We start from the raw sequence: 27,395 nt of genomic DNA on the forward strand, positions 1-27,395 counted from the left end.
TGACCGTTACCTCACTTAGAGTAAATTTATTTAGAAATGCAGTTATATACATAGTACAATTAAAATTAAATTAACTTTGTACAAATATTAAAATACTATCTTGACACCCATTGCAATATACAGGATTCCAAAGAAACCTTAAAGCAAAAGCCAAAGATGGACAGGTCTGAGTGACCCCAACACATTCCCAAGCACCACTCCATTACACTAACAGGCAAGTTACAAGAAACAGCGCACTTGTCTCCGTATCAGCAGCAGTACAACCCCCGCTGCACAATGCCATCCTCTTCCTCATTTGGAAACGCTAGAGAATGTATATTTACAAAAGAAATGGCCAATCCCACTCAATCCCTCCTCTCCTCTACAGCCAAGAGTCCAAGGTACAGGCGTGTTACAAAAAAAAAAAAGCAAGTCAACCCAAGAACACGATTTGGATGCACATTCACACGTCTTGGCACACTGGAAGCCTCTCGAACATCAGGGCCAGGAAGATGGGAACACCTGGATTCTGGCTAAGTTCACTGCAGGTTTGATCTCGTTGCTGTGGATGAGGTGTGGGCTCATCAATCCCTCAAGGCATGGTGAAAATGTAAAATTTACTACCATAAGGCAAAGTCAAAAAGAAACGCTGATAGGGTTAGAATTAGATTGGTGGGCAAGATAGCAGGATAAATATTGCTATGGTCCACAATGACTGGTGTCCTATAAAGGTTTCTCTGTTCGTCAACAAACACATTTTGCACAATTGCGGGAAACCTAGTTCCGACTGGTCAGGAGTTTGGGTGGATATAACTATACTCAGTAAAACTACTGCACACTATGGGACCAGAGCGTAATTTGCTGCTTAGCAGCCACCCAAGCTACAAAGCAAAGAATCAACAGATTAGTGGGGCCCTTAGATGTACAGAAAATCACTGCCCTCATGTGGAGGTTTCACAGAGAGTAAGTTTATACATGGGCTTTGTGAAAGAGAACACCGTAATCTTCGTCTATCTGGTCAGCAGTCATCAGCCAGTCATCAAACGAGCAGCTGGCTAGATCTACTCCCCATAGTCACATGTTCCTAATCTTTCCCCATTTCCATAACCTCCTCCAGAATCTTAAATTCTGGGATTTCCTCCCTAAAGTTCACTGCCTCTCTACTCCCCATAGTCACCCCACAATCCCATGCCATGTTAGGAAGATATTTATTTTTCAGTTTTGTGGCAACACTCCCGTGAAGTGCCTCAGGAAGAATTATTTTGTTACAGTAAATAAATACAAGTGTATCGTGCACAGATGCTTTGTGAGGACAATATTTAAAAAAATAAAGTGATATGTCCATGTCTACTGTTGAGTCATAACCTGGGGCCCAAAATCTCCTAAAGTGAAGGCTAATGCAAGTAAAACACACACACACACACACACACCATTTAAATCTGCAAGGCAAAAAGATTAAATATATAGATTCCCAATTTCCCTTTTATTTACACCACATGAGGGCGAAGAATATCCACTGGTATTTGGTAATCCAGCCATGGAAGTTTGCAGGCATTTGGAGTGGGTGTGAGGAGGATTTCAGATGTGGACGCCCCAGCTTTGATCTTCGCTTGAACTCATGGGGTCGGCTTTAATGGTTCATCTGTGATCTAGGGTGGGGAAAAGGAGCAAGCCGCACAATGATCTCACGGCTGAGATATAGCTCACCTGTCAGCCTCTCACATGGTTGTGGATGCAAGTCCATCTCTAGAGACTGAAGCACAAGTCCAGGGTGGGCACAACCCAGTGCCCATCTGTGACAATGCTGCACTGCCATTTGCACAGTCATCAGGCGATGTTAGACTAAGGTACCATCTGCTCTCGTGGGGAGATGCAAATTAGCCCAATGTTTCTATATTGGTAAAGAATTTAAATTTCAAACCAACAACTCTGAAACGTATCTTTTTGGTGCTCTTATGAGTGACTAAATAGTTATGACCATTAATTCACAATGATTGTGACTATTAATAGTTATGACTATTAAGTATCTAATTTGGTGGTAAAACGTTTGAGGCATTGGGACATCGTGGACTAAATACAAGTTATTTCTGTTGAAGAAACCAACTCTCTACCACCATTTCATCAATCATGCAAGCTTTCCTGATCCCAGATCAATACTTGTGTACTACAGGTGTCGGGGATTATGGGGAGAAGGCAGGAGAATGGCTATATTTAAGAGGGAGTTAGATGTGGCCCTTGTGGCTAAGGGGATCAGGGGGTATGGAGAGAAGGCAGGTACGGGATACTGAGTTGGATGATCAGCCATGATCATATTGAATGGCGGTGCAGGCTCGAAGGGCCGAATGGCCTACTCCTGCACCTAATTTCTATGTTTCTATGGGGTTCGGAAGGAGAGATAGATCAATCAGGATTGAATGGCGGAGTAGACTTGATGCGTTGATGGCCTAATTCTACTCCTATCACTTATGACCTTGTTTGTGAACTGTGTCCCTCTGCGTGAATGGTTACCTGCTGAAATGCTGAATCTGGTTTTCCGAGGCCAAGTGTGATTTATTAAGTGGCCAGAGAACCTGGGAAGAGGATGGGAGGGGGGGGTTGAAAAGTGCTAAATGGATTCAGCACTGAGCAATTTTCACCAAATGTCACCCACTGATCACTATATCTCATGTTGTCCCTCGCAAACAGTGTGTGCTTCATGTGTTTTATATTGGTTCCCACCTGAGACAGCTTTGAAGTGAGAGAACACTGCAAGAAAATGAAAAGCTGTTCACTTTGGTCAGCAGAACAGAAAACCAGAATATTTCTTGACGGTGAGAAGTTGGCAAATGTATGGAGAATCTTGGCATGGAACTGGAGATGCTGGAATCTTGAGCAAAGTACAAAGTGCTGGAGGAACTCAGCAGGTCAGGTGTATCTGCAGAGGGAATGGACAGAGGACATTTCGGGTCGGTACCCTTCTTCAGATTCAGGAACTAGGCATAGAAATTCATGAAATCCAGGAAGTTAATGTGCATTGACGGTGGGAGTTAAAGATTAATGGTACGTTGGCCTTTAAGGCAAGGCAGAGCGGTGACACAAGAGACTGCAGATGCTGGGATCTTGAGCAAAAAACTATTTGCAGGAGGAACTCAGCGAGTCGGGTAGCATCTGTAAAAAGGACAGATGATGTTTTAGATCAGGACATTTCGGGTCCCAACCCAAATGTCCATTTCTTTCCACAGATGCTGCCTAATCCGTTGAGTTCCTGTTTTTTTTTTTTTACAAGGCAGAGGGGATACAATTGGACTCTAATGCAAATACATTGCAGTTTTATGAGCACTGTGCGCTGTTTTGGCCCGCATACCCAAAGAAGAACAGTGTGAATTAATTAGATTGATTCCTGGGATAAGGGGATGTCTCACCAGATTGATGAATACTGTGTTTTAATAGAACGAGACACGAGTGAAATGAAACTGGCCGGAGTGCCCCCATCTAGGAGGCATGTCTCAGGAAAAAGGATCAACTATTCATGATCACGACATGGTAAAATGAGACGGCTGTAAATCTTTGGAATTCTCTAGCCCAAAAGGCTATGGATGCTCAGTCATTCAACATGCGCAAGACGGAGATTGTAGTAGTTTTGGACAAGTTGGGAACTAAGGGAGAATTGTGCAGCAAAGTAGACAAGGTACAGAATCGGTCATGCTGTTATTGCACGAAAGACCGTACGATCTAATGCAGGTTCTGCTTTTGTTCTCAAGTTTCTATTAGCAGCTGGAGATAGGCGAGCATGCCTTTAAAGTGGACCGGGCAGCAGCTGAATAAGATGGATGCAAAAACGGCACTGAGGGCCAAACCAGAAAGTGTGGATAAAATGCACAGGTCAAGCTCTCACCCACCATGTTCCATCAAACCCCAGCCCTGCACTGCAAATATCAGGGTTATTCATCCCTTGCTGCACAGTCACCTCGCCCAGAATTAACCAGCGTGAGTGAAGGCAACCTCTGGGTCACACCGGTTAATTCCACTGGCAGAACATACCCAGAACAAACAGCGTCACTATCACGTCCCTGTCACCAGTGGGCAATGAGCATCTCTCTGGCTTGGGGTCTTGGAATAGAGTGAGTGAGTGAGCTGGAGATGGAGGATCAAGTGCTGAAGAGGATGGTGAAGCTGAGCAGTATACCTCGCACCCATCATGTTAAGCGTCCTTGAGCAGTGGAATATCTGAAAGAAAAGAGAACAGGGTTTGAGTGAAGCGCAAATGGGTCAAGAGACAAGCTAATCATTCATAACCTTACAGCAAACAAGAGAACATACTATCATCTCTGGAGGGAAGGAATGGGTGACATTTTGGGTCGAGAATGGTCTCAACTCGAAACGTCACCCAATCCTTCTCTCCAGAGATGCTGCCTGTCCCACTGAGTTAAACCAGCATCTGCAGTTCCTTCCTACACATACTATCATCTCCCCGGTGTGAAAGGCAGCCTTACCCCACACTGCTGCTATAGTCACTTCCAGCCCCAAAGCCCTAAATATCTCGTACCTCCTCTGATTCCGCAAATCTCTTTCCCCTTAAAGACTTCCAGTTTCCTGCCCTGATATCCGGATCGAGGGCCCGCGCCGCTGACCGGGAACCCACCCGGAAGGCCCGTCTGGCCACCCCAGAGAGGAAAGAGTCAGGCGGAGGAGCGGTGAGCAGACCGGCTGCAAGAGGCTGAGCGAGTAGACTGAATGCCGGCTACATTGGTGGAGGACACCAACAGCTACACTTGGCCGAATGGCCTCCTGCCGTCTCTTACAGGTTCCACATTATTGTTCTGACCCGTGTTATTTCCCCCCGTTGATTACAACCTGATGTGGGGGCAGTGAGCAGAGCGAGCCACACGCCATGTTGGTCATCAAAGTAGGACCTTGATCTGTTGGGCAGGTGGGCTGAGGAATGGTTAATGGAATTTAACACAGAGAAATGTGAGGTGTTGCATTTTGGAAAATCTAACATGGGCAGGACCTATACAGTAAATAGCAAAGCTCTGGGGAGTGTTATGGAGCAGAGGGAATTAGGAGTGCAGGTGCATGGTTCCTTGAAAGTGGCATCACAGGTAGATAGGCTTTCGGCACATTGGCCTTCATCAGTCAGAGCATTGAGTATAGAAGTTGGGAGGTCATGTTGCAGTTATATAAGATGTTGGTGAGGCCACATTTAGAGTATCGTGTTCAGTTTCGGTCACCATGTAATAAGAAAGATGTTGTCAAGCTTGTAAGGATTCAGAGACGATTTACCAGGATACTGCCAGAACTCGAGGAGACTGAGATACAGGGAGATTTTGAGCAGGTTAGGGCTTTATTCCTTGGAGCACAAGAGGATGAGGGGTGATCTTATAGAGTTGTACAAAATCATGAGATGAATAGATTGGGTATTTTTCCCAGAATAGGGGAATTGGGAATCAGAGAACATAGGTTTAAGGTGAGGGGGGGAAAGATTTAAAGCAAACTGAAGAGTAACTTTTTATACAAAGGGAGGTGGGTGTATGAAATGAGCTGCTATAGGAGGTAGTCGAGGCAGGTACAATTGCAGTGATTAAGAAACATTTAGACAGGTACATGGATAGGGTGGGTTTAAAGGGATATGGACCAAAACCAGGCAGATGGGACCAGTGTAGATGGGGCATGTTGGTCACCATGGGCAAGTTGGGCCGAAGGGCCTGTTTCCACGATGTATGACTCCAGGATTCTATATCTAATTCACTGTGTACTTGGAGATTCTAGACTTGAGAGCGTGGAACGAGTCTTGTCCACCAGATGGAAGCACTGATGAAGAATGACATAGCTGAGGGCAGTGAAAAGGCAGAAACAAGAGCTCAGTAACCGTAGGCATCAAGTTAATCCAGAGACACAAGGGACTGCAGATGCTGGAAGGCTTCTAAACCAGGGTGCCGACTAAAAACGTTGTCTGTCCAATATCCTCCACAGATGCCACTCTGGTAGTTTTCTTTTTTGACCGAGTTAATCAGGCCCTGATCACAACCTGGATACAAGGAACTGCAGATGCTACTTTACAGAAAAAGTCACAAAGTGCTGGAGTAACTCAGCGGGTCAGGCAGCGTCTCTGGCAAACATGTTGCCTGACCCGTTGAGTTACAGTAACACTTTGTGTCTGATCTTAAAATGCCCCTAATTCAATTCACTAACTTCCAGAGGCTTTCGGTCAACAGCAGCCCGACTATGATCCAATTAGCCCACCAGTTCTGCCCTGTAATATATTACACAGACTTAATTTGATACAACATCTAAGCCTGTACGTTAGTTAGGAGCTCCTATACATCCGCCTAGGCATACACGATCTCCTGGTTGTCAGAGTGAGGCGACAAGCAAAGTGGAGGAGCATCACCTCATATTTCACTTGGGCAGCTTACAACCCAGCCGTATGAATATTGATTTCTCGAGTTTCAAGTAACCCCTGCATTCACTCCCTTTCCCCGAACCCCAAAGCTAGACGTTCTACCAGTTCCACTGTTCACATTATCACCTCTACCCCAGCCAACAATGGGCCATTGTGGGCTCCACCCTTCCTTGGTCATCTGTTGCCGACCCTGCTTTGCTTTGTTCTAGTCCTTTTGTTACCTCCAGTTCCCTCCCTTCTACTTTCGGTTTGATGAAGGGTCCCGACCTGAAATGTCACCCATCTTTTTCTCCAGAGATGCTGCCTGACCTGCTGAGTTACTCCAACTCTGCCTTTGTTCAGTCTAAGCCAAGCTTATGGACCCCCCCCCCCCCCCCCACCTCTAGTGCAGGTATACACGTGCCTAGGCATTGTGGGAAATGTTGGTCACCGTGGGCAAGTTGGGCCGAAGGGCCTGTTTCCACACTGTTTGACTCCAGGGCTCCATATCTAATTCACTGTGCACTTAGGGATTCTAGACCTCCCTAAAGGTATCATGGTGCATCTACTACTAGGTATGCAACGTGAATCCCATTAGATGCTGTGAAGATCAGAGCGTAATACAGTGTGGAAACGGACCCTTCGGCCCAACTTGCCCACATCGGCCAACACTAGTCTCACCTGCCCGTGTTTGGTCCATATCCCTCCAAACCTGTCCTATCCATGTACCTGTCTAACTGTTTCTTAAATGTTGGGATAGTCCCAGCCTCAACTACCTCCTCTGGCAGTTTATTCCATACACCCACCAACCTTTGTGTGAAAAAGTTACCTCTCAGATTCCTATTAAATCTTTTCCCCTTCACCATAAACCTATGTCCTCTAGTCCTCGATTCACCCACTCTGGGCAAGACACACTGTGCGTTTACCAGATCTATTCGTCTCATGATTTTGTACACCTCTATAAGATCACCCCTCATCCTCCTGCACTCCAAGGAATAGAGCCACTGCCTACACAACCTCTGCCTATAGCTCAGACCCTCTGGTCCTGGCAACATCCTTGTAAATCTTCTCTGCACCGTTTCCAGCTCTGGTGAACCTCCCCGACCACCAGCTTTCAGTGCCCGTAGAGACAACATCAGGCCAAGAGGTTCCCCGCTCACCGTCAGTAGATCCTGCGGGGGAGTTGAGAGACAGGAGACTGTGGACGTCACTGCTCTCCGAGTCCTGAGTGTCGGAAGACTGTGAGAGCCTGAGTGGTCCCCGGCGGGAATTGTCGGGCAAGGAGGGTGCGGGGTGGTGGATGAGTACAGTCTCTGAGCGGCTGCTGCTGCTGCTGGTGATGTAGGGCTGGGATGGGCCGGGGCCACCGTCCCCCCCTCCCCCGGGGCGGGGGACTTCTGCTGCCGCCTGCGCTCCGGGCGCCGGGCCTTCGGCCATGACGATCTGCACCCGCGAGCCGGAGGGGGCGATGGCGGCGCCCGAACTGCCGTACACAGCCTCTTCATAAGAGGGCAGCGAGACGGGGACTCCGTCCACCACGATGGAGACCTGGTTGCCGGACACGCCCTGGTCCCGCCTGGCGGCACAAACACACGTCCGTTAGTCAAATTCCCCATGCTCCCCGCAAACCTACTCCTCTTCCCCATGGCATTCCCTCAATACTACCTATTCCCCACTCCCGCTCTTTCCCCCACGCCACCCATACTCCCCGCCAACCCACTCTGCTCCTTCATGGTCTCTCTCACTACTACCTACACCCCACACGCTCCCCCATTCTCCCCCTGCACTCCCCTCCCCCTCGCGCCCCACTCTCCTCTCTCACGCACCTCCCCGCCAGACCTTCCCTCACCTGCTGTGGTGGAACGACTTGAGTTTGGGTTGCAGCAGAACAAAGAGGACGACCAGGAGGAGGATGAGGGCAACAGAGCTGGCCGTGGACGCCACGATCGACAGTGTCGGCACCCCGATATTCTCCCCGCTCTTTTTAGCTAAACGGAGAAGGGTAAACAGAGTGAGCGCACCACGTGAGAGGCAACCAGAGCACCCGTGCAGTCACACGGAGAACATGGAAACTCCACACAGACAGCACCAGCGGTCAAGATTTAACACGTGTCTCTGAATAGGAAATGGAGAGTGCTGAAGGTGCTCAGAAGGTCAGGCAGGGACAACATTTGTTAAAACCGGAGGGATCAGGTTTGTGGAAAGGGAAATAAAGTTGGAAAATGCATGAAATGCCCAGCGGGCCAGGAAGCATTTGCAGAGAGAGAAACAGAGTTCACGTTTCAAGTCAGTGAACTTTGATCAGAGCTGGGGAAAGTTTGAAACTGGATACGTTCTAAATTGTAGAGGAGGAGGACTCCAGAGAACAAAGGAAATGTCTGTGAAAGAGAGGTGGGGTTGGGAATGAAACCAAGACAAACAGAATGACACAAGTGTTGCTGCCTGAGAAGAGGGTGATGAGTCTCTTAATATCAGCCAACCTCCAGAGGAGGTATAACAATCATTATATCAGTAAAACAGGTACATGGGCAATAAATTATTTGACAATTTTTTGAGGCAAGGTACATGGACACAATTCATATGATCATAAAACACAGGAGCAGATTTAGGCCATTTGTTACATCGAATATCTGAGATTTTCATAAGGTTACTTCATCTAATTGAAGGTTAGTTCAGATTCAGGTGGTAACCTTCAATCTTATGAAGTAACCTTTGACAATCTCAAAGAAAGATTTAAGTTTATTGTGAAGGAAAGAACTGCAGATGCTGGTTTAAATCGTAGGTAGACGCAAAATGCTGGAGTAACTCAGTGGGACAGACAGCATCTCCGGAGAGATTTGTGATCAATTTGTGAGCTTAATATCCCTTTAAGGTATTCATGAGGTTATAACATTTGCCCATGCAATGTTAAACCATTCATGCTATTGCTATGTACAACTGCAGGCCAAAATAAGTCAAACATAACGTAGGGAGTGAGTCAAGGGCCACAGAATACCAAGCATTATTGTACTGAACAGCTGACATCTTACTCGGGTGGACTCTCTTCCCAGTTAAAGGTCAGGAGATGAACAAAGGAGGGAGTGGGCAGTAACTTGCACCGTCATCTTTTGTGACCTTTGGCCCTGGTTGTAAATGTGCACGACTTCTCATCTCAAGTAAATCTCAATGCACTTTTGAACCAATTAGGAGCTGATGATACGTTTACGATAGAACTTTATTTATCCCAGGATGGAAACTGGTCTGCCAACAGTCACAAAACACAACAACAAAATACATGAAACGTGGAATTAAGGAGATCCAGGTAGATTAAGGCGGACTTAGCGGAGGTGTTCAGCAAAACGATTGCTGAGCCTGTGCGGATATAGCCACAGGGAAAAAGGATCTCCTGTGGCGTTCTGTGCTGCATCTTGGTGGAAGAGCAGGTACTGGACTTTGTGTAGTGATCACCCCGTACACTAGCACTCTCCCACACACTAGGGACAATCTCACCGAGGCAACATGAACTTACAAACCTGCACATCTTTGGAGTGTGGGAGGAAACCGAAGCACCCGGAGGAAACCCACGCGGTTTTACAAACCCTGTACATACAGTATCTGCAGTTAGTATCGAACCAGGGGCTGTGAGGCAGCAACTCTACCACTGCGCCACCCTGAATTGCAAGATGGGCCCAGGTTGAAGCCAGGAGCCCGACACTGACCTGGATTTAGTCTGCAGCTGACCTCCATGGCGGGCTCCCATTCTCCACTCTTGCAGGTCAGGTACTTGTAGTCCCCCTTCAGTGTGTAGCCCTCATGGCAGAAGTACTCGATGACCGTCTTGGGCACAAAGTCGTTGCAGGTGGATGGGTGGCAAGCAAAACCCCCATTTTCCGGTTGAAAAGGGTGCCGGCAGTTGGCTGTGAAGAAACAGGACAAGGATCAGAGAATGCAGGGAGCTGGGATTCACAGACAGCTCTTCAGTGAGCTTAGTTTAGAGATACAGTGCAGGAACAGGCCCTTCGGCCCACCAAGTCCACACCCGACCAGCGAACCCCATACACTAACACTATCCTACACACACTGGGGACAACTCACAATCGTTACCCAAGCCAATTAACCTACAAACCTCCACGTCTTTGGAGTGTGGGAGGAAACCAGAGCTCCCGGGGAAAACCCACACAGTTCACGGGGAGAGCGTTCAAACTACGTACAGACAGCACCTGTCGTGAGGGTCGAACATGGGTCTCTGGCGCTGTATGGCAGCAAGTCTACCGCTGTGCCACTGTGTTGCCCAAAGGGCTGGAGCTGGAGATGGCATGAGTCCATGCTGCCAGTGACACAGCTCATATCCTCAACTGGTCTCCTCTGGTCCACGTGACCTTCCGAGACTACAAAGGCCTCCCCAACACCGCCACCTTACTTGGCCTCCCACCCCACTGGGATCCTCCAGGCTGACCACCCATCCCCACCTGCTCAGCAGTCTTCATCTAATGATGCCATCCCTCTGAGCCATCCCTCACCAGAGTCATAGAGTCATACAGCATGGAAACTGGTCCTTCAGCCCACCTTAGGCGGCATCTGGCCCAGTGGTTGCCGTAGCAACAGCCACGGGACCTCTTCAGACACCCACCGGGGATGATTAAAAGAGGTCGTCATTCAGAGCTGGGCAGTAACCACGCTCGAGGCACAGGCCAAGGCCGAACACGGTCATTCATTCACCAACAAGACAATTAATCTCCAGTGGGAATCCCCATCAGCTCAATGCTAAAAGCACTGCAGATAAATAGATTATTGGTTAGTACGGGTGTCAGGAGTTGTGGGGAGGAGGCAGGAGAATGGGGTTAGGAGGGAGCGATAGATCCGACATGATTGAATGGCAGAGTAGACTTGATGGGTCGAATGGCCTAATTCTACTCCTATTCCTTATGACTGTTGGGTTGTTTCCAGCTTCAGGTTCCTGGGGGTCAACATCTCCGATGACCTCTCTTGGACCCACAATACCTCAACTCTGGTCAAGAAGGCTCACCAGCGTCTCTTCTTCCTGAAGAGACTGAAGAAGGTCCATCTGTCTCCTCAGATCCTGGTGAACTTCTACCGCTGCACCATCGAGAGAATCCTTACCAACTGTATCACAGTAAGGTATGGCAACTGCTCTGTCTCCGACCGGAAAGCACTGCAGAGGGTGGTGAAAATTGCCCAACGCATCACCGGTTCCTCACTCCCCTCCATTGAGTCTGTCCAAAGCAAGCGTTGTCTGCGGAGGGCGCTCAGCATCGCCAAGGACTGCTCTCACCCCAACCATGGACTGTTTACCAGGGAGATGCTAACTGCATTTCGTTGTCTCTGTATTGTACACTGACAATGACAATTAAAGTTGAATCTGAATCTGAGTAGGAGGCTGCACCTACACCACTCTGAATCAAGCTGGGACATTGCGGGCCAAGACATGGTCTCTCAAGATGTGGGCGACAATTATAAGAGGAGATTGTATAGTTTAGAGATACAGCGTGGAAACCAGCTCTTTGGCCCAGCGAGTCCGCGCCAACCAGCGATTCCCGTACAGTTACACTATCCTACACACACTTTGCAATTTTACTAAGCCGATCAACTTACGAAGCTGTACATCTTTGAAGTGTGTGAGGAAACCAGAGCATTCGGGGAAAACACGCACGATCAGGGGGAGAACGTACAAACTCCGTAAAGGGAGCACTTGTGGCTAGGAATTGAACCCGGGTCTCTGGCGCTGTACAGCAGCAACTCTACCGCTGTGCCACCTTCCCCATCCATATATATAAGTATATAAAATTATATGAGGCTTAGAGAGAAATGACAGTCAGAAGCTTTTTCCCCCAGGGTGGAAATGTCCAACACTAGAGGGCACAGCTCTTAGGTGAGAGGGGGAAAGTTTAATGGAGATGTACAGGGCAGGTGTTTGTTGCACAGGGAGTGGTGGGAGGGCTTGAACGCAGTGCCAGGGGTGGTGGTGGAGGCAGATACGATAGTGACATTAAAGAGACTTTTAGACAGACACATGGAAGCACAAGGAATAGAAGGATCACATAATCACATACAATGCAGGCAGATCATTGAATCTGAATCTGAATCCGAGGCAGATCAAATCAGTTCAACTTGGCAGCATTCATGTTTGGAACCAACATTGGTTGCTGCCTTCTTTAGTCAGAGGGTAGTTAATCTGTGGGAACTCATTGCCACGGAGGGCTGTGGAGCCCGTCAGTGGACATTTTTAATGCAGAGATAGACAAATTCTTGATTTCAATGGGTGTCAAGAGTTATGGGGAGAAGACAGGAAAATGGGATTAGGAGGCAGAGATCAGACATGATCAATGGCGGAGTAGACTCGATGGGCCAAATGGCCTAATTCAACTCTTATAACTTGTGAATTAGTGACCATTGTGGGCCAAAGGGCCAGTTCCGGTGCCTGTACTGGTCTATGTTCTAATTGTCAGCTGAGGTTCAGTTGGCCACTTGTCCACCTGTCGGGCAGGCGGCTGTGGGTCAGAAGTCCCACACCAGAGACTGGAATATAAAACCCAGCCGGTCATCCTTAAACAGCCCAGAGGGAGTGTCATCGGAGACTGGTATAAAAGATCCTACGGCTCCATTTTGTACAGCCTCTTGGTTATGAAGCGTTGATCAGCTGTGTCCACATTGGCTACAAAGCATTTCTACATTAAGATTAAAAAATAGGTGGCAGAAGCATGATATCAACACCTTATGTCTGAAGAAGGGTTTCTACCCGAAACGTCGCCTATTTCCTTCGTTCCATAGATGCTGCCTCACCCGCTGTGTTTCTCCAGCATTTTTGTCTACCTTCGATTTTCCAGCATCTGCAGTTCCTTCTTAAACACCTTATGCCTGATCTGCTACTCGGTAAGCTCATGGCTTCCTTGCACTAACTCAATATGTAAAAGTCTGTTGGTCTCTGTCCTGAATATCATCCGTGACCGAGACTCCACTGTGCAGAGAATTCCAGAGATCCGCCACTCGTTAGACGACAAGATTGCTCCCCCTGTCTGAGTATCTAACCCCTCATTACAGAATAATCAGACTCCTAAAATACCTCATTAGTTGTCAACCGCGCGTGGCTGGGTGCTCCTTGACAGGAAAAGTCTTGCAAAAATGCAAGATCTTCCTTTTCAATCACAAACTAGCTCGCTGCTACAGCAGAAAACAATATCACCAAAAGTGCCCTGGACAGCTGCCACATTCCTGTCCAAGTACGACACAGCCCATTGTTAGAGGGATTGAGATCAGACAATGCGCAGGACATGGCTGGGTTAAAAGCTGATCTCACCCTCCACGTTCATCAGACTGAACTGGGCATGAGAGACTGACAAGGGCTGGAGGTCAGCCTAAGATAGACACCAATTAATACGAGGGGAATGATCGCACACAGCTCACAGGCAGGACAGGGCAGAAATGAGTGGATAACCACATAAAAAAGAATAATCACACGCACGAACGTCCTAGACACGCACACACACGCACCAAGAATGAGATATAGAGGAATGGTACACAGACACACAGGAAAGTGATAGAGATACAGACAAAGACACACAAACATGCCGATGAAGGGAAGAAAAATAGACGTACTCCCGCACAGGAAAGGTAGTGACATAGCTACACACAGACACACCGGAATGTGATAAAGACACAAGACCACACACACACAGGAAATACAAATAGGAAAGAGATGACACACACACACACACACACACACGCCAAAGAAGGATACATTTGAGACAAGAACAAGGCAAGATTTCAGAGCAACCCATAAGCATTACAGCAACAATCATGAATCATGGCCACATTTGGGAATCATAAAGCTATTTGTACCAATACATCCTGCAATGTGTTAACAAACGGTTTGGCTTACACTAGGGACTTGGGCTTTGTTTTGATTTTGCACCATAGTGGGTCTTTTTATGATTCAACTTTTTTTAATCTATTGAACACTGTGTTTACAATGCTGTTGTGGTGCAGCAAGTAAGAATGTCATTGTTCCGTTCCGGGACATATGACAATAAAGCACTCTTGACTCAGGGAATAAGTCAATCATTTTAGTCATGTTGGTTTGAAAATAAAACACTACGCAACACACTGGCAGGATGTGCCCTGCTCCTAAATGCAGGCACCTGAGAACACAGGCTTGGTTTAAACATCTTATCAAGCGGTGGCGTTGTGACTGCGAAGACCCCCTCTGTACAGCGCTGGGAGACCCGGCCTTGATTACCTGCTCAAGTTAGGACGGCACACTGTGACGCAGCAGTAGAGTTGCTGCCTTACAGCGCCGGAAACACGGCTTCGATCCTTATTACAGCTGCTGTCTGTACAGACTTTGTACGTTCTCCCTGTGACTACGTGGGTTTTCTCCAGGTGCTCCGGTTTCCTCCCACACTCCAAAGACGTACACATTTGTAGAGTAATTGGCTTTGGTAAAATTGTAAATAATCTCTAGTGTGTAGGGTAGTGCTAGTGTAAGGGTGATTGCTGGTCGGCGCGGAGCCGGTGGGCCGAAGGGCCTGTTTCTGCGCTGTATCTCTAAAGTTCCTGCACAGAGACACTCACACCGAGTTGGACAAACTTCATTTCATAAAGGGCCTGTCCCACTGTACGAGGTAATTCAAGAGTTCTCCCGAGTTTCCCCTGATTCGATCTCGGAGAATTACGGTAATAGCCGCTCATAGGTACTCGGGCTCTCGTGGACATTTTTCAACATGTTGAAAAAACTTCACGAGCTTACCGCGTTTCCCGGGTACCTGCCGTTAGCGTTATGAGCCGCTAAGAGACGTCCCGATCTCCGACGTACATTCTACATACTTCCCGAGTTTGATTTTTTTTTTAAACTCGGGAGAGCTCTTGGGTAAATTCGTATAGTGGGACAGGCCCTTAACTGAGAGAAACTCTCTCAGGAACAGGCAGAGTGGACCATGCGGCCGAGGGAATTCAAGAGGGAGCGGCAGTCAGCAAGGCACTGTGTTTGATGAAGATAAGACACAAAAAGCTGGAGTAACTGAGCGGGACAGGCAGCAACTCTGGAGAGAAAGAATGGGTGACGTTTCAGGTCGAGACCCTTCTCCAGACTGTGTTTGGTGAGCTGTGCAGCAGGGCTGTAGTTCTGTTTCACTTCCCTAACCATGGAGCCTGACGCAGCTGTACTCCTGCACCGTGTAAACACAATCAGACCTTTGTACCAACAGCACTGAGAATGTGAGCACTTGTGCAGCCCCACAAAGATCTGTTTTCCTCTCCATGAGATGGGACAAAAAGATAATGACTCCAAACGGCAATCACAGCAGTGAGCCACTGAGTAAAGGCGTCAGAGAGAGGGGAGAAGCATGGTTCCAGTAGTGGGAGAGTCTAGGACCAGAGGGCACAGCTTTAGAAGAAAAGGACGAATAATAGAGTCGAGGAGGTTCTTTAGACAGAGGGCGGTGAATCTGTCGAATTCATTGCCAACAGATGGCTGTGGAGGCCAAGTCATTGAGTATTTTTTTTTAGAGATTGATAGTTTCTTGATCAGTAATGGCGTCAAAGGTTATGGGGAGAAGGCAGGGGAATGGGGTTGAGGGGGAAAATAGATCAGCCGTGATTGAATGGCAGAGCAGACTCAATGGGCTGAATGGCCCTATTCTGCTCCTATGTCTGATGGTCTTTTCTTTGGAAGTGAACCGTGGTGCAATTGGGGCTCAAATCTCCATTAAAAATGATTCCCTCCCTCCATCCCCCAACATTATCTCCCTCCCACACCCTAGATAAACTCAATGGAGTCAAGTTTCATCAAGAACAGGCCAGAGAGGGGGGTGTGTGTGTGTGTGTGTGTGTGTGTGTGTGTGTGTGTGTGTGTGTGTGTGTGTGTGTGTGTGTGTGTGTGTGTGTGGTGTGTGTGGGGTGGGGGGGGGGGTGAGGGGGTGGAAGTTCAGCATCTCAGAGGTTTCCACTTTGTTCCCCCTCCCAATGGTTTAACTGGAGCAGACAGGACCTGTGCCTGTGACAAGATGAAACTACCTAGGGCAGAGGAGTGGATAACGAACCAGGCAGGCCAACCTACTTAGTCATGGTAGCTTGCCCAATACTGGAGCAACTATCAACATGCAACGACATATGCAATCAAAATGCACCCAGGCACTTCACAAGAGCAGAACTAAACCATATGGGGCACAGAGCCACGAGGAAATCTTAGGGAGGTAATTAAGTGCACAGAAACTTGACCCAGAAGATAAGATTATCTCACCGTACCTCAGTGCATGTAACAATAAACTAAACTGAGATTCTCCAGAGGATTGTCACCAAGGAAAAAAAATGCCAGGCTGCTGCCCCAATATTGGGGCCGTGCTATCAGTATGACTGTCTTTAAGATAAGATTGTAAATGTTGAGAAGTATGTAGGAAGGAACTGCTGATTTCTTGATTAGTACGGGTGTCAGAAATGATGAGGAGAAGGCAGGAGAATGGGGTTAGGAGGGAGAGATAGATCAGCCATGATTGAATGGCGGAGTAGACATGATGGGCCGAATGGTCCAATCCTACTCCTATCACTTATGATTTTACACTGGTTTAATCCGAAGATAGACACAAAAAGCTGCAGTAAATCAGGTCAGACAACATCGCTGGGGATAAGGAATAGGTGACGTTACAGGTCGAGACGATGTTGGTTTCATTTTTATCTGACGTGAAGAAGAAATCCCCGAGGCACCACTTTCAGTGGGGATTCTTTGTGCCCCGGCCAATTTTTTCTCTCAGTGAACCGGTTAAATAAAAGATCTGACCATTGAGAGTGTGGTGAATGCCATTGTGGCTGGTCTGTTTCCTACTTACCAGCTGTGGCCACTATACAAGTGGTCTGATTGTAAAGTGCTTGAAATACAGTTATGCCTCAAAATATTCCAAGTTCTTATCTGCCACTTTAACAAGGAAATTAATGAGGTGGATACATTTAGTTTAGTTTAGTTTAGTTTAGAGATACACTGGCACCGGGACCAGCGATCCCCGCACATTAACACAAGCCTACACACACTGGGGGCAATTTACATTTATACCAAGTATACAAACCCAAGCCAATTAACCTACAAACCTCTATGTCTTTGGAGTGTGGGAGGAAACTGAAGATCACAGAGAAAACCCACGCAGTAATGGGGGGGGGAGGGGGAACTTAAAATTCCTTTCAGACAGCAAGGAATTGAGAATTCGGGATCGAGCCTGGGTCTCTGCCACCGTGCCGTCCTTAGGAATTTAGGGAGGGAATTCCAGAGTCTGGGAACAAAAAAGTCAAAGTTGCATCAATGAATAGCAGTGTCTTGGAAGCGAAAGGAATAGGAAGAACAATTAGGAATAGGAAGAACTGAACATTGCTGGAATCACTCAGCAGGTCAGGCAGCATCAGTGGGTAGCAACACAGATGGCTGATCTAGCACTCTGGTGCCAGGAGAACAGCCTCCTCTTGAACATCAAAAAAACGAAGGAGCTGATCATGGACTTTAGGAGGGCACATCATCCGAGGACGTACACTCCATTGAGTATAAATGGGGATCCTGTGGATAGGGTGAACTGTTTTAAATATCTGGGAGTCCACATCTCTGAGGATATGACATGGTCATCACACGCCTCAGCACTGGTGAGTAAGGCAAGGCAGCGCCTTTACCACCTCAGGCAATTGAGGAAATTCAGAGTGTCTCCGAGGATGGGCCAGTGCTTCTACGCAGTCGGCGGTGGAAAGCATCAACCCCGGGAACATTACCATCTGTTTTTCAGGAATTGCTCTGCCAAGGACAAAGAAGGCTCTGCAGAGAGACTGTTCGTTATTGGTACAAATGACGCACTATGGGAACTTCACTCACCCCTGCAGGAACTATACAACAGGAGGTGCAACTCCAGAGCAAACAAAATCATGAGAGACCTCTTCCACCGCTGCAACAGACTGTTCCAGCCACTACGGTCAGGCAAACGCCTCCGTTGCCATGCAGTGAGAACGGAGAGGTTGAGAAGGAGTTTCTTCCCAGAGGCAATTCGGACTGTAAACGACTTTCTCACCAGGGACTAACTGTACAGAACGTTTTTCCTTCTTTATTATTTATTATGTAAAATAATATGTGTGTTATGATTGTGTTTATAATTTGTTTGGTTGTTTTGTTGTTCCGCGAGCATTGACACTTTCATTTCACTGCACATCTCGTATGTGTATGTGACAAATAAACTTGACTTGACTTGACTTGACTTGACTTAAGAGCCAACTTTTCAGGTCAACATTTTGAATGGTCTGATTCACCAGAATAGCACAGTGAATAAAGTACACATTACAAGTACAGTATCTCAGTACACATCACAATAATAAATCAATACTAACATCACTCAGCCCCACAATCTTATCTTATGCTACCATTGGATCAAAGCTAAATTGTATCTTAATTTCATTTATCTGTCTTTGTTCCTACCTTTCCCAAACAAATCTTGTCAATTTCAATTGTGACTTTTTGATGACCATTTTTTGGGAGGGGGTATTGTGTTATCCGAGTACTGTGTTTGCAGACCTGTCATGCTGCTGCAAGTAAGGATTTCATTGTTTAGTTGGGGTGGGAGATTGCAACCTTCACGTGGTCCGCCTTGTTTCGTCTAATGCAATCAACCCAACGTGCACAAACAAAGAGATGTAGTGTTTTGGCGACTTTAGGCTGTGCACGCCATACGCAAGAAGACGACTGTTCAGTTATTGGTACAAATGACAATTAAATCTTGACTCTTGTCCCTGCAGCTTTTTAGAAAGGTTCCCACTATTCTTTATGCGAAGACCTTCCTGACTTTAATCAGTAGGTTGGTCCAATCCTTAGACAATGAACCTCGTTATGGACTCCGATACTGAGTAAATCCCCCAATATAACTTTCAAGACATTTGAAACAGCTCATTTATATCATCCTTTACCTCTTCCACTGCCAGAGCATTGTATGACATTACACTATGCATCCTGCCCATGCAATTTAATCCAAACTCAGTGAACCCCCTATTTGCTAATGAACTCCAATTCCAAGTTCTTATCTGCCACTTTAACAAGGAAATTAATGAGGTGGATACATTTAGTTTAGAGCTACGTCCGGATGCTCTTTGTGGATTATAGCTCAGCTTTTAATACAATCATTCCGGACATTCTCATTGGTAAACTGGTCACTCTCGGCCTCCCCACTGTCACATGTGCCTGGATAAAGGATTTCCTCACCAACCGGCCCCAGACTGTGAGACTTGGCCCCCACCTCTCCTCCACTCGCAGGTTGAGTACCGGCTCCCCACAGGGCTGTGTGCTAAGCCCCCTCTTATACTGTCTCTACACCTACGGCTGTAGTCCGGCCCACAACAACAACCGCATCGTCAAATTTGCTGACGACACTACTGTAGTCGGACTTATTTCAAAGGGAGATGAGGCAGCCTACAGAGAGGAAGTCCTGAAGTTGACAACCTGGTGCTCAGAAAACAATCTGGCTCTGAACACCAGGAAAACAAAAGAGCTCATTGTCGACTTCAGGAGGCACAGCACCGACTTAGTCCCCCTGCATATCAACGGCGAGTGTGTGGAGAGGGTAAACACCTTCCGGTTTCTCGGCGTCCATATCGCGGCTGACATCTCCTGGACAGACAACACGACAGCGGTCATCAAGAAGGCTCAGCAGCGGCTGCACTTCCTGAGGGACCTCAGGAAGCACAACCTGGACTCTAACCTGCTGCTGACCTTCTACCGCTCGTCCATCGAGAGCCTGCTGACATACTGCATTACAGCATGGTATGGCAGCTGCACCATGGCAGACAGGGAGAGGCTTCAGAGGGTAACTAGGACAGCGCAGAAGATCATTGGTTGCCCTCTCCCCTCCCTGATGGACATCTACACCTCCCGCTGCCTTAGCAGGGCAAAGAAGATCATCAAAGACAGCTCCCATCCTGCGTTTGGACTGTTCGACCTGCTGCCCTCTGGAAGGCGCTATAGGTGCATCAAATCCAGGACAAATAGACTCAGAAATAGTTGCTTTCCGAAAACTATAACTACTCTGAATTCAAATTCACACATGCACTGACTTCACAGCCCAACACCCGGACTTCCATCTGTATATATGTATATAGCGCTGCAGAATTGTGCACCTATCCCCCCCCCCTTCTCCCTTCTGTTTTTGTTTTTCTGTTTCTTGTTTTTTGTGCTAAATTGTATGTATGCACTGAGTACGAGCAGCTTTCAGTTTCACTGTACATGTATAGTGACAATAAATGGCATATCATATCAACTCAATGACTGGTGAATCTGTGCAAATATAATCCCCTCTCACTTTTCGCTCCATCTTCCCCATTTTTTTGTTGCACTTCCTTTGAATGTAAAGCAAAAGGAACCAGAATTTCACCCTGAAGGTCAAGGGATTATCCTGGGAAATCACCCCAATTGCAACCTGATCTGGGAGGGTACTACCTTTGTGTTGGTCCTTTGCTTAATACTGCTCTACAGCGGCGAGAAGCAAAATTAGTGTATAATTTAGCTTAGTTTAAGAGCAATGATCACCTGTACACTAGTTCTATCCTACACACTAGGAGCAATTTAGTTTAGTTCAGTTTATTATTGCCCTGTGTGCCGAGGTACAGTGAAAAGTTTTTTGTGTGGTATCCAGTCGGCAAAAAGACTACACATGATTGCAATCAAGCTGTCCACAGTGCACAGATACAGGTTAAAGGGTGTAGCATAGTTTTAAAAGATTTAAGAGAGAGAAGTGGTTCCGCTATCATTCATTGAAATCGCTCCAGAGACCAGCAAGGAAAGAATCGCCTGGCTTCGGCTCCATTTTGCCTTGCACGATTCACAGAAACCAATTAACCTACAAACCTGCACATCTTTGGAATGTGGGAGGAAACCAGAGCACCCAGAGAAAACCCACACATTCACGGAGGGAATGTACAAACTCCGTACAATCAGCACACGTAGTCAGGATCGAACCAGAGTGTCTGGTGCTGTAAGGCAGTAACAGTACCGCTACGCCACCGTGCCATCCCGCGCCGACTGTCGGGAAGACACAAGGACAGGGGATCTCCTGTTCCCAACCTCAGCCTCCTGGATCCAGTGCTGGCAGCCCCGGATCACTGCACATGGACATGGCTGCCAACATGTCGCAGGAAGGCCGCACTGATTTGAAAGACTTACGGGCACACCAAAGAAAATTCACATCACGATGACCAAACCTCAGCACCTGAGACTAGCCTCAGACGAGAGTCACCCTGTACAAAAACTCGACACAAAGACCGATCCCACTGAACAGCACACAATTGAAAATGTGTGCAAGTCATTCAGACATTGAAGAAGTTTTTGGCTGAAATAGTTTAAAAAAAGAGGAACTTGCATTGAAGAGGTTTGACAACACACAGCATAAAGTTCTACACTTGCTCATCTTCGCCTGAAATCTGAAGAAGGGTCCCGACCCGAAACGTCGCCTCAATTGGTTCATTTATTAATGTCCTGTGCATTGAGACAAAGTGAAAAGCTTTGTTTCCATGCTACCCAACCAAAAGACTATACAAGAATACCTATCCTTGTTCTTTAGAAATGCTGCCTGGCCAACTGAGTTACTCCAGAACTTTGTTTCTTCTTTTGCAAACCAACATCTGCAGTTCCTTGTTTTTATATTTAAACTCCACACCTTCTACAGGATGCTGCCGCTGCACTGTGAGCCATATGGTGCGGGTCTCCCAAACGCAATCTCCACCTTCTGGGGTGGGGTTGTCAAAGGCACTCAGAAATTTCACAACTTACGACGTGTGTCTCTGTCTGGAACCCCTTCCACCGCTCAAAGCATCCATTCTCCCCACCAGGGGCATGCATAGCTACAGCATGCACCATGCACAAAATGCACTGCAAAAAACATCCCCTGGTGACTCCCAGGGCACCTTTGTTCACAAACCTGATATATACCTCCTGGAATGAAAGGGCAAAGTAGTAAGCAGCTGGTCTCATTGTTGTCTCCAAGCCCTTGCCCCTTCACTTTCCCTTCCTGATGACAGTGGAAGTCCAGCAATTGCAGAGATGCATCTGGGCACAGAGGTCCCCATTTCAGATTCAACACCAGCCATGTACAGGTCCGTGGCAGGCAGTGGAAGAGACTGACCGAAAGGGTCATAAGTAATAAAAAAAACAGCTACAAGCTCGTACTCTGCAGGCTGATCAGTTGTGTGAAGAGAATCTTCAGTCCGACTCAGTGACACAGCACAAAAACTGGCCAGTACTAAATACTAGTATCTTCACGAATCCCATTCCGTTCCCTGCACATGTTCATTCCATCACTCACCCGCACACTAGGGGCAATTTACAGTGGCCAATTAACCAACCAATCCAAAAAGAGACACAAAGTGCTTGAGTATGAGTGCTCATGGACGAGTCACACCCTGGCCACTCCCTCTTCTCCCCTCTCCCATCAGGCAAAAGGTATAGAAGTGTGAAAATGCACACCTCCAGATTCAGGAACAGTTTCTTCCCAGTGGTTATCAGGCAACTGAATGGGTCATCCTACCACAACTAGAGAACAGTCCTGAACTACTATCTACCTCATTGGTGACCCTCGGACTATCCTTGATTGGACGTTGCTGGCTTTACCTTGCACTATTGCCTTATAATGTATCTATACACTGTAAATGGCTCGATTGTAATCATGTATTGTCTTTCCGCTGACTGGATCACGCGCAACAAAAGCTTTTCACCGTACCTGGGCACAAGCGACAATAAACTAAACTGAGTAACACAGCAGGTCAAGCAGCATTGCTGGGAAGCCTGGATAGGTGATGGTTCGAGTCTTACTCTAGCACTTTGCATGTTTTTTTTAAAATAAACCAACATCTGTTGTTCCTTGCAGCCACAACCTACCAATCCACACATCTTTGGGATGTGCGGAGAAACCAGAAAACCCTGGGGAAGAATTTCTACTGTAGCCCAAAATCCCAGAAGCAGATTAAATGTCATACCAATCCTCTTTGTTCAATAAGCTCTTAGCTGGAATAAAAGGGTGCACCCAACCTATCAATTATTAATCAAGTTGCGATCAGTTGAAACCAAAATGCAGTCACAGTTCACAGCTTCGTCGGTATCAGAAGCTCGGTAATTTAAGGCCCTGCTCCAGGGACTTTGATGCATAATCAGGGCCGACATCTCAGTGCAATGCTGATGGAACATTGAACCGGCCGGGTGTGCTGCAATAAGGATCAGACATTAAACCCAAGTGCAGTTTGCTCTCTACATGTGCATAAAAGAGCCCAACAGCACCGCTTCAATGAGACCAGGGCTGTCCAACGTAATATTAACTCCCACAAGTCAGCCAGGATTAAAAAGGTTACCCTTGGCTCCAAATCAAAAATGAAAGACAGAAAACACTTGAAACAGCAGGTCTGGATACACCAGTGGGAAGTGAAGCCATTAATGTTTAATGCAGAGGAGTCAGAGTTAACCTTTCAGTTCTGACGAAGGATCTTCAACCTGAAACGTTAACTGTTTCTCTTCCCACAGCTATGTTACCGAGACTGGTTAGCACATTGCTGTTACTGGCATCTTGCTGTGTAATGAAAGATAAAGTTGCATTTACATACCTCCTTTTGTGTGCGTTTTTTTTCATTTAAAATTCCCAAACGCAGTCGCCAAAGACACAGCAACAAAGTTAAAAAAAAGCAAGGAGGAAGTTCAGCATCCAATTATTGTAGAGCCATTTCATAAAGCTGTTTTGGAAAGGTTGATTCAGAGGCAAGTATTAGCTAGACATCTTCCTTACACAAAGGAAGACAATGTGCCGGAGTAACTCAGGTGGTCAAGCAGCATCTCTGGAGAACATGGATAAGTGACATTTTGTGTCGAAACCCTTCCTCAGATCCGTACTCCAGCACTTTGTGTCCTTTTGTGTATTAACCAGCAGCTGCAGTTCTTTGTTCACTCCCTTGCACTTCCTCTAAACACTGGAATTTCCTGAACCTAAGAGTGTGTCTGTTTAACCATTCCCCCCCACCCCAAAATACAGCATCTCTGACAGTGCAGAGCGCTGCAGGTTAAGCTGTTTGAAGAGCATCTTGAATCTGACTCAACGAGAAAGTGTCAAAGAGTCACACATCACAAGAACAGGCCCTTCAGCCCACCAAGTCTATTCCCATCACCAGGCAGTAGAAACAAGGAATGGCAGATGCTGGTTAGAAGTCTCCACAGAAGGCTGTGGAGGCCAAGGTATTTTAAGGCAGTGATAGAATGGGGTTAGGGGGGGGTGGGGAAGAGATAGATCAGTCATGATTGAATGAGTAGATTTGATGGGCCGAATGGCCTAATTCTGCTCCTAGCACTTATGACCTTATGAACCCGAGTTGCTGGAGCTCTGAAGCAGCAGCTCTCACCAACTACGCCACTGCACTGCTTGCTTCTTGTGCTCCCGTTACACTTACAAGGGCCACTTTCCCACTTACATTTAAATTCACCGACTGTTTCCCATGCTCCCTTTCAAGTTCACTGGGAAATATATTATTCTGTGTAGGAAGGAACTGCCCATGCTGTTTTATACCAAAGATAGACACAAAGCACTGGAGTAACTCAGCAGGTCAAGCAGCATCACTGGAGAAAAGGAGTAGGTGACATTTCGGGTCGGAGCCCTTCTTCAGACTATTAATCTACTGTATAACAAGCAAGAAATGAAACAAGTGCATTTGGGTATTAATAGACGTGACATTTAACAGAAACTCTGTGGGCCTGACACCACCACAGACACTGGGGAGTCTGATTATTGACGTTGTACTTTAGTTAGCTCTGTAGCACTGAGGGAGACTTGGAAGTTACGAAGGGTATCAGAGGAAGAGTGGCCTCAGGACATCTCAGTTAAATAGTTTTAGGATACTGATGGTCGATGGTGAAATATTGACCAAAACACAGGAGAGTGCCCATCTCCCATCACCCCAACTTGAGAGTGAAGATGGGCTGTCAGTTCAACAGCTGCTCCAACAGTGTCAAACTCAAGGCTCAGGCACTTTACCCATGAGACAGCGAGGCACTAGTGAATGCCATTGAGTGTTGGTTGGTACCCATGTAAGATCCCTCCCCACCAGCTTCCCCCACCACCTGAATCAATGGAACCAGAGCCAATTTAACAGGGTGGAATAATGCAAAGACGAGGCGTGTCTTAGCAAAGACTAGATGGCATAAACTCCTTGCGAGGTCACGCACTGCAAGGTCGCACGGTGGCGCAGCGGAAGAGCTACTGCCGAACAGCGCCGGAGACCCGGGTTCGATCCTGACTATGGGCGCTTGTCCGTATGGAGTTTGTACGTTCTCCCCGTGACCTGCGAGGGTTTTCTCAGAGATCTTCGGTTTCCTCCCATAGTCCAAACACATACAGGTTTGTAGGTTAATTGGCTTGGTGTAAATGTAAAATTGCCCCTAGTGTGTGGAGGATAATGTTAATGTGCGGGGAACGCTGGTTGGTGCGGATACGATGGGCCGAAGGGCCTATTTCCGCGCTGCATCTCTAAACTAAACTAGACTGTTGACCAATTATTTATTTATTTTTTTTTTTTTTAAATCGCTTGCTCCCCTTATAGTAATTATACCTCTGTGAGGTTGGCCTTTTCAAGAAATAAATAAAAGCCCAGTAGAATATTCATACCAATGTAATTACTGCAGACTGCAACTACAGTGAAATTCCCACATTGTGGGATGACTTGGCTTTAAAACGGCAGCAGTTAATTATCTTGGGAGAGGGAGAAGCCAATAAATTGTATTTCTCAGCAATGCGTAAGCAAATGGAGCCAGTTCACTTCCTTGTAATAAATAATTCTTCTGAGAAATGAGTATGCATGTAACCCTTTCACTGCCTTCACACTCTGCAGCCAAGTACCTTTGAAGTGTAAGTCGCTGTTGTAAAGTAAAGAAACAAGGCACTGCGAGATCTTGCACACACTTTGATCATACCCAGATAATCTATCTCTGCAGATAGACATAAAAAGCTGGACAAAAGGAATAGGTGACGTTTCAGGTCGAGACTGTTCTGCACACCATCCCCATGTTGTTGACCAAGAGACAAATGTTAACCAGGGCACTGGGTGGTGCGTCCCTGCTCTTTGACACGGTGTTGTGGAATTATTTATACATAGTGGAAGTCAGGGTTTAGTGTGGGGGGGGGGGGGGAAGCAGTTATATTACCACATCACCACACCAGGTACGAGTTCAAATCCCTCCACTGGCAGCTGTGGAAGTTACTACATGGAAGAGTACAGCACGAGAACAGGCCCTTTGGCCCACAATGTCCACACCGACATGATGTCAAGGTGGCCTAGTTCCTCAGCCTGCACTTGATCCATATCCCTCAATTCCCTGCATAGACACGAGTCTGACTAAAAGTGACTTGTGTGCCATTGCCGTATCCGCCTCCACCACTAACCACCACCCCCATGGCCATGGGTCCCAGATTACCACCCGGGCAGTGGGTACCGGACCTCCACCACTCACAATGTAAAAACTATGTGCACATCTCCGTTAAATGTTTCCCTCTTGGGGGGAGGGGGGGATCCACCCTATCTATGTCTCTTGCAATCCAATAAACATCTAAGATCTCCTTTAAACCTCCTGTGCTCCTGAGGAAACAATTTGTCCTTCCAACTAATAACCTCTAATCCAGGCAACAGTCTGGGAAACATCTTCTGCACCCTCTCCAAAGCCTCCAAATGGCTGATGAAGGGCCTCGACCCGAAACGTCACCCATTCCTTCCCTCCAGGGATGCTGCCTGTCCCGCTGAGTTACCCCAGCTTTGAGTCACTCCTCCATATCTTTCCTGCATGGGGCAACTAGAAGTGCGCAGAATAAACATTTTTTATTCATTTTATTGAAAGAAATGTACTTATCAGTAGTGATGATCACAAACTACCAGATTGTTTAAAAACCCCATCCGGTTCCGTTATGTTGTTTTGGGGGAGTAATGGTATAATTCTGACGCTGCCTGACCTACATGTCAATTCAGACCCAACAACGGAGTTAACTCTTAAATGGCCGTCAAGTGAGTCACTTAGGAATGGGAGATAAATGTTGGCCTT

The 27,395-nt window shown here is 47.0% G+C and overlaps 1 protein-coding gene across 2 annotated transcripts in view; it reads right to left on the reverse strand.

The window, feature by feature from the left end:
• The window catches only part of LOC129700404 (sushi domain-containing protein 6-like), a 60,210-nt gene continuing 32,815 nt past the window's right edge, over positions 1 to 27,395 (reverse strand). For both annotated transcript variants that reach the window (XM_055640852.1, XM_055640853.1), the window contains 4 exons: positions 10,039 to 10,236; positions 8,190 to 8,328; positions 7,501 to 7,916; positions 1 to 4,185 (listed from right to left, as the gene is read on the reverse strand). In XM_055640852.1, the coding sequence (XP_055496827.1) occupies positions 4,160 to 4,185; positions 7,501 to 7,916; positions 8,190 to 8,328; positions 10,039 to 10,236 (779 nt within the window). In that variant the 3' untranslated portion in view covers positions 1 to 4,159. The remainder of the gene's footprint in view (positions 4,186 to 7,500; positions 7,917 to 8,189; positions 8,329 to 10,038; positions 10,237 to 27,395) is intronic.

The sequence above is a fragment of the Leucoraja erinacea genome, chromosome 9 (assembly GCF_028641065.1).
Source record: "Leucoraja erinacea ecotype New England chromosome 9, Leri_hhj_1, whole genome shotgun sequence".
NCBI lineage: Eukaryota > Metazoa > Chordata > Chondrichthyes > Rajiformes > Rajidae > Leucoraja > Leucoraja erinaceus.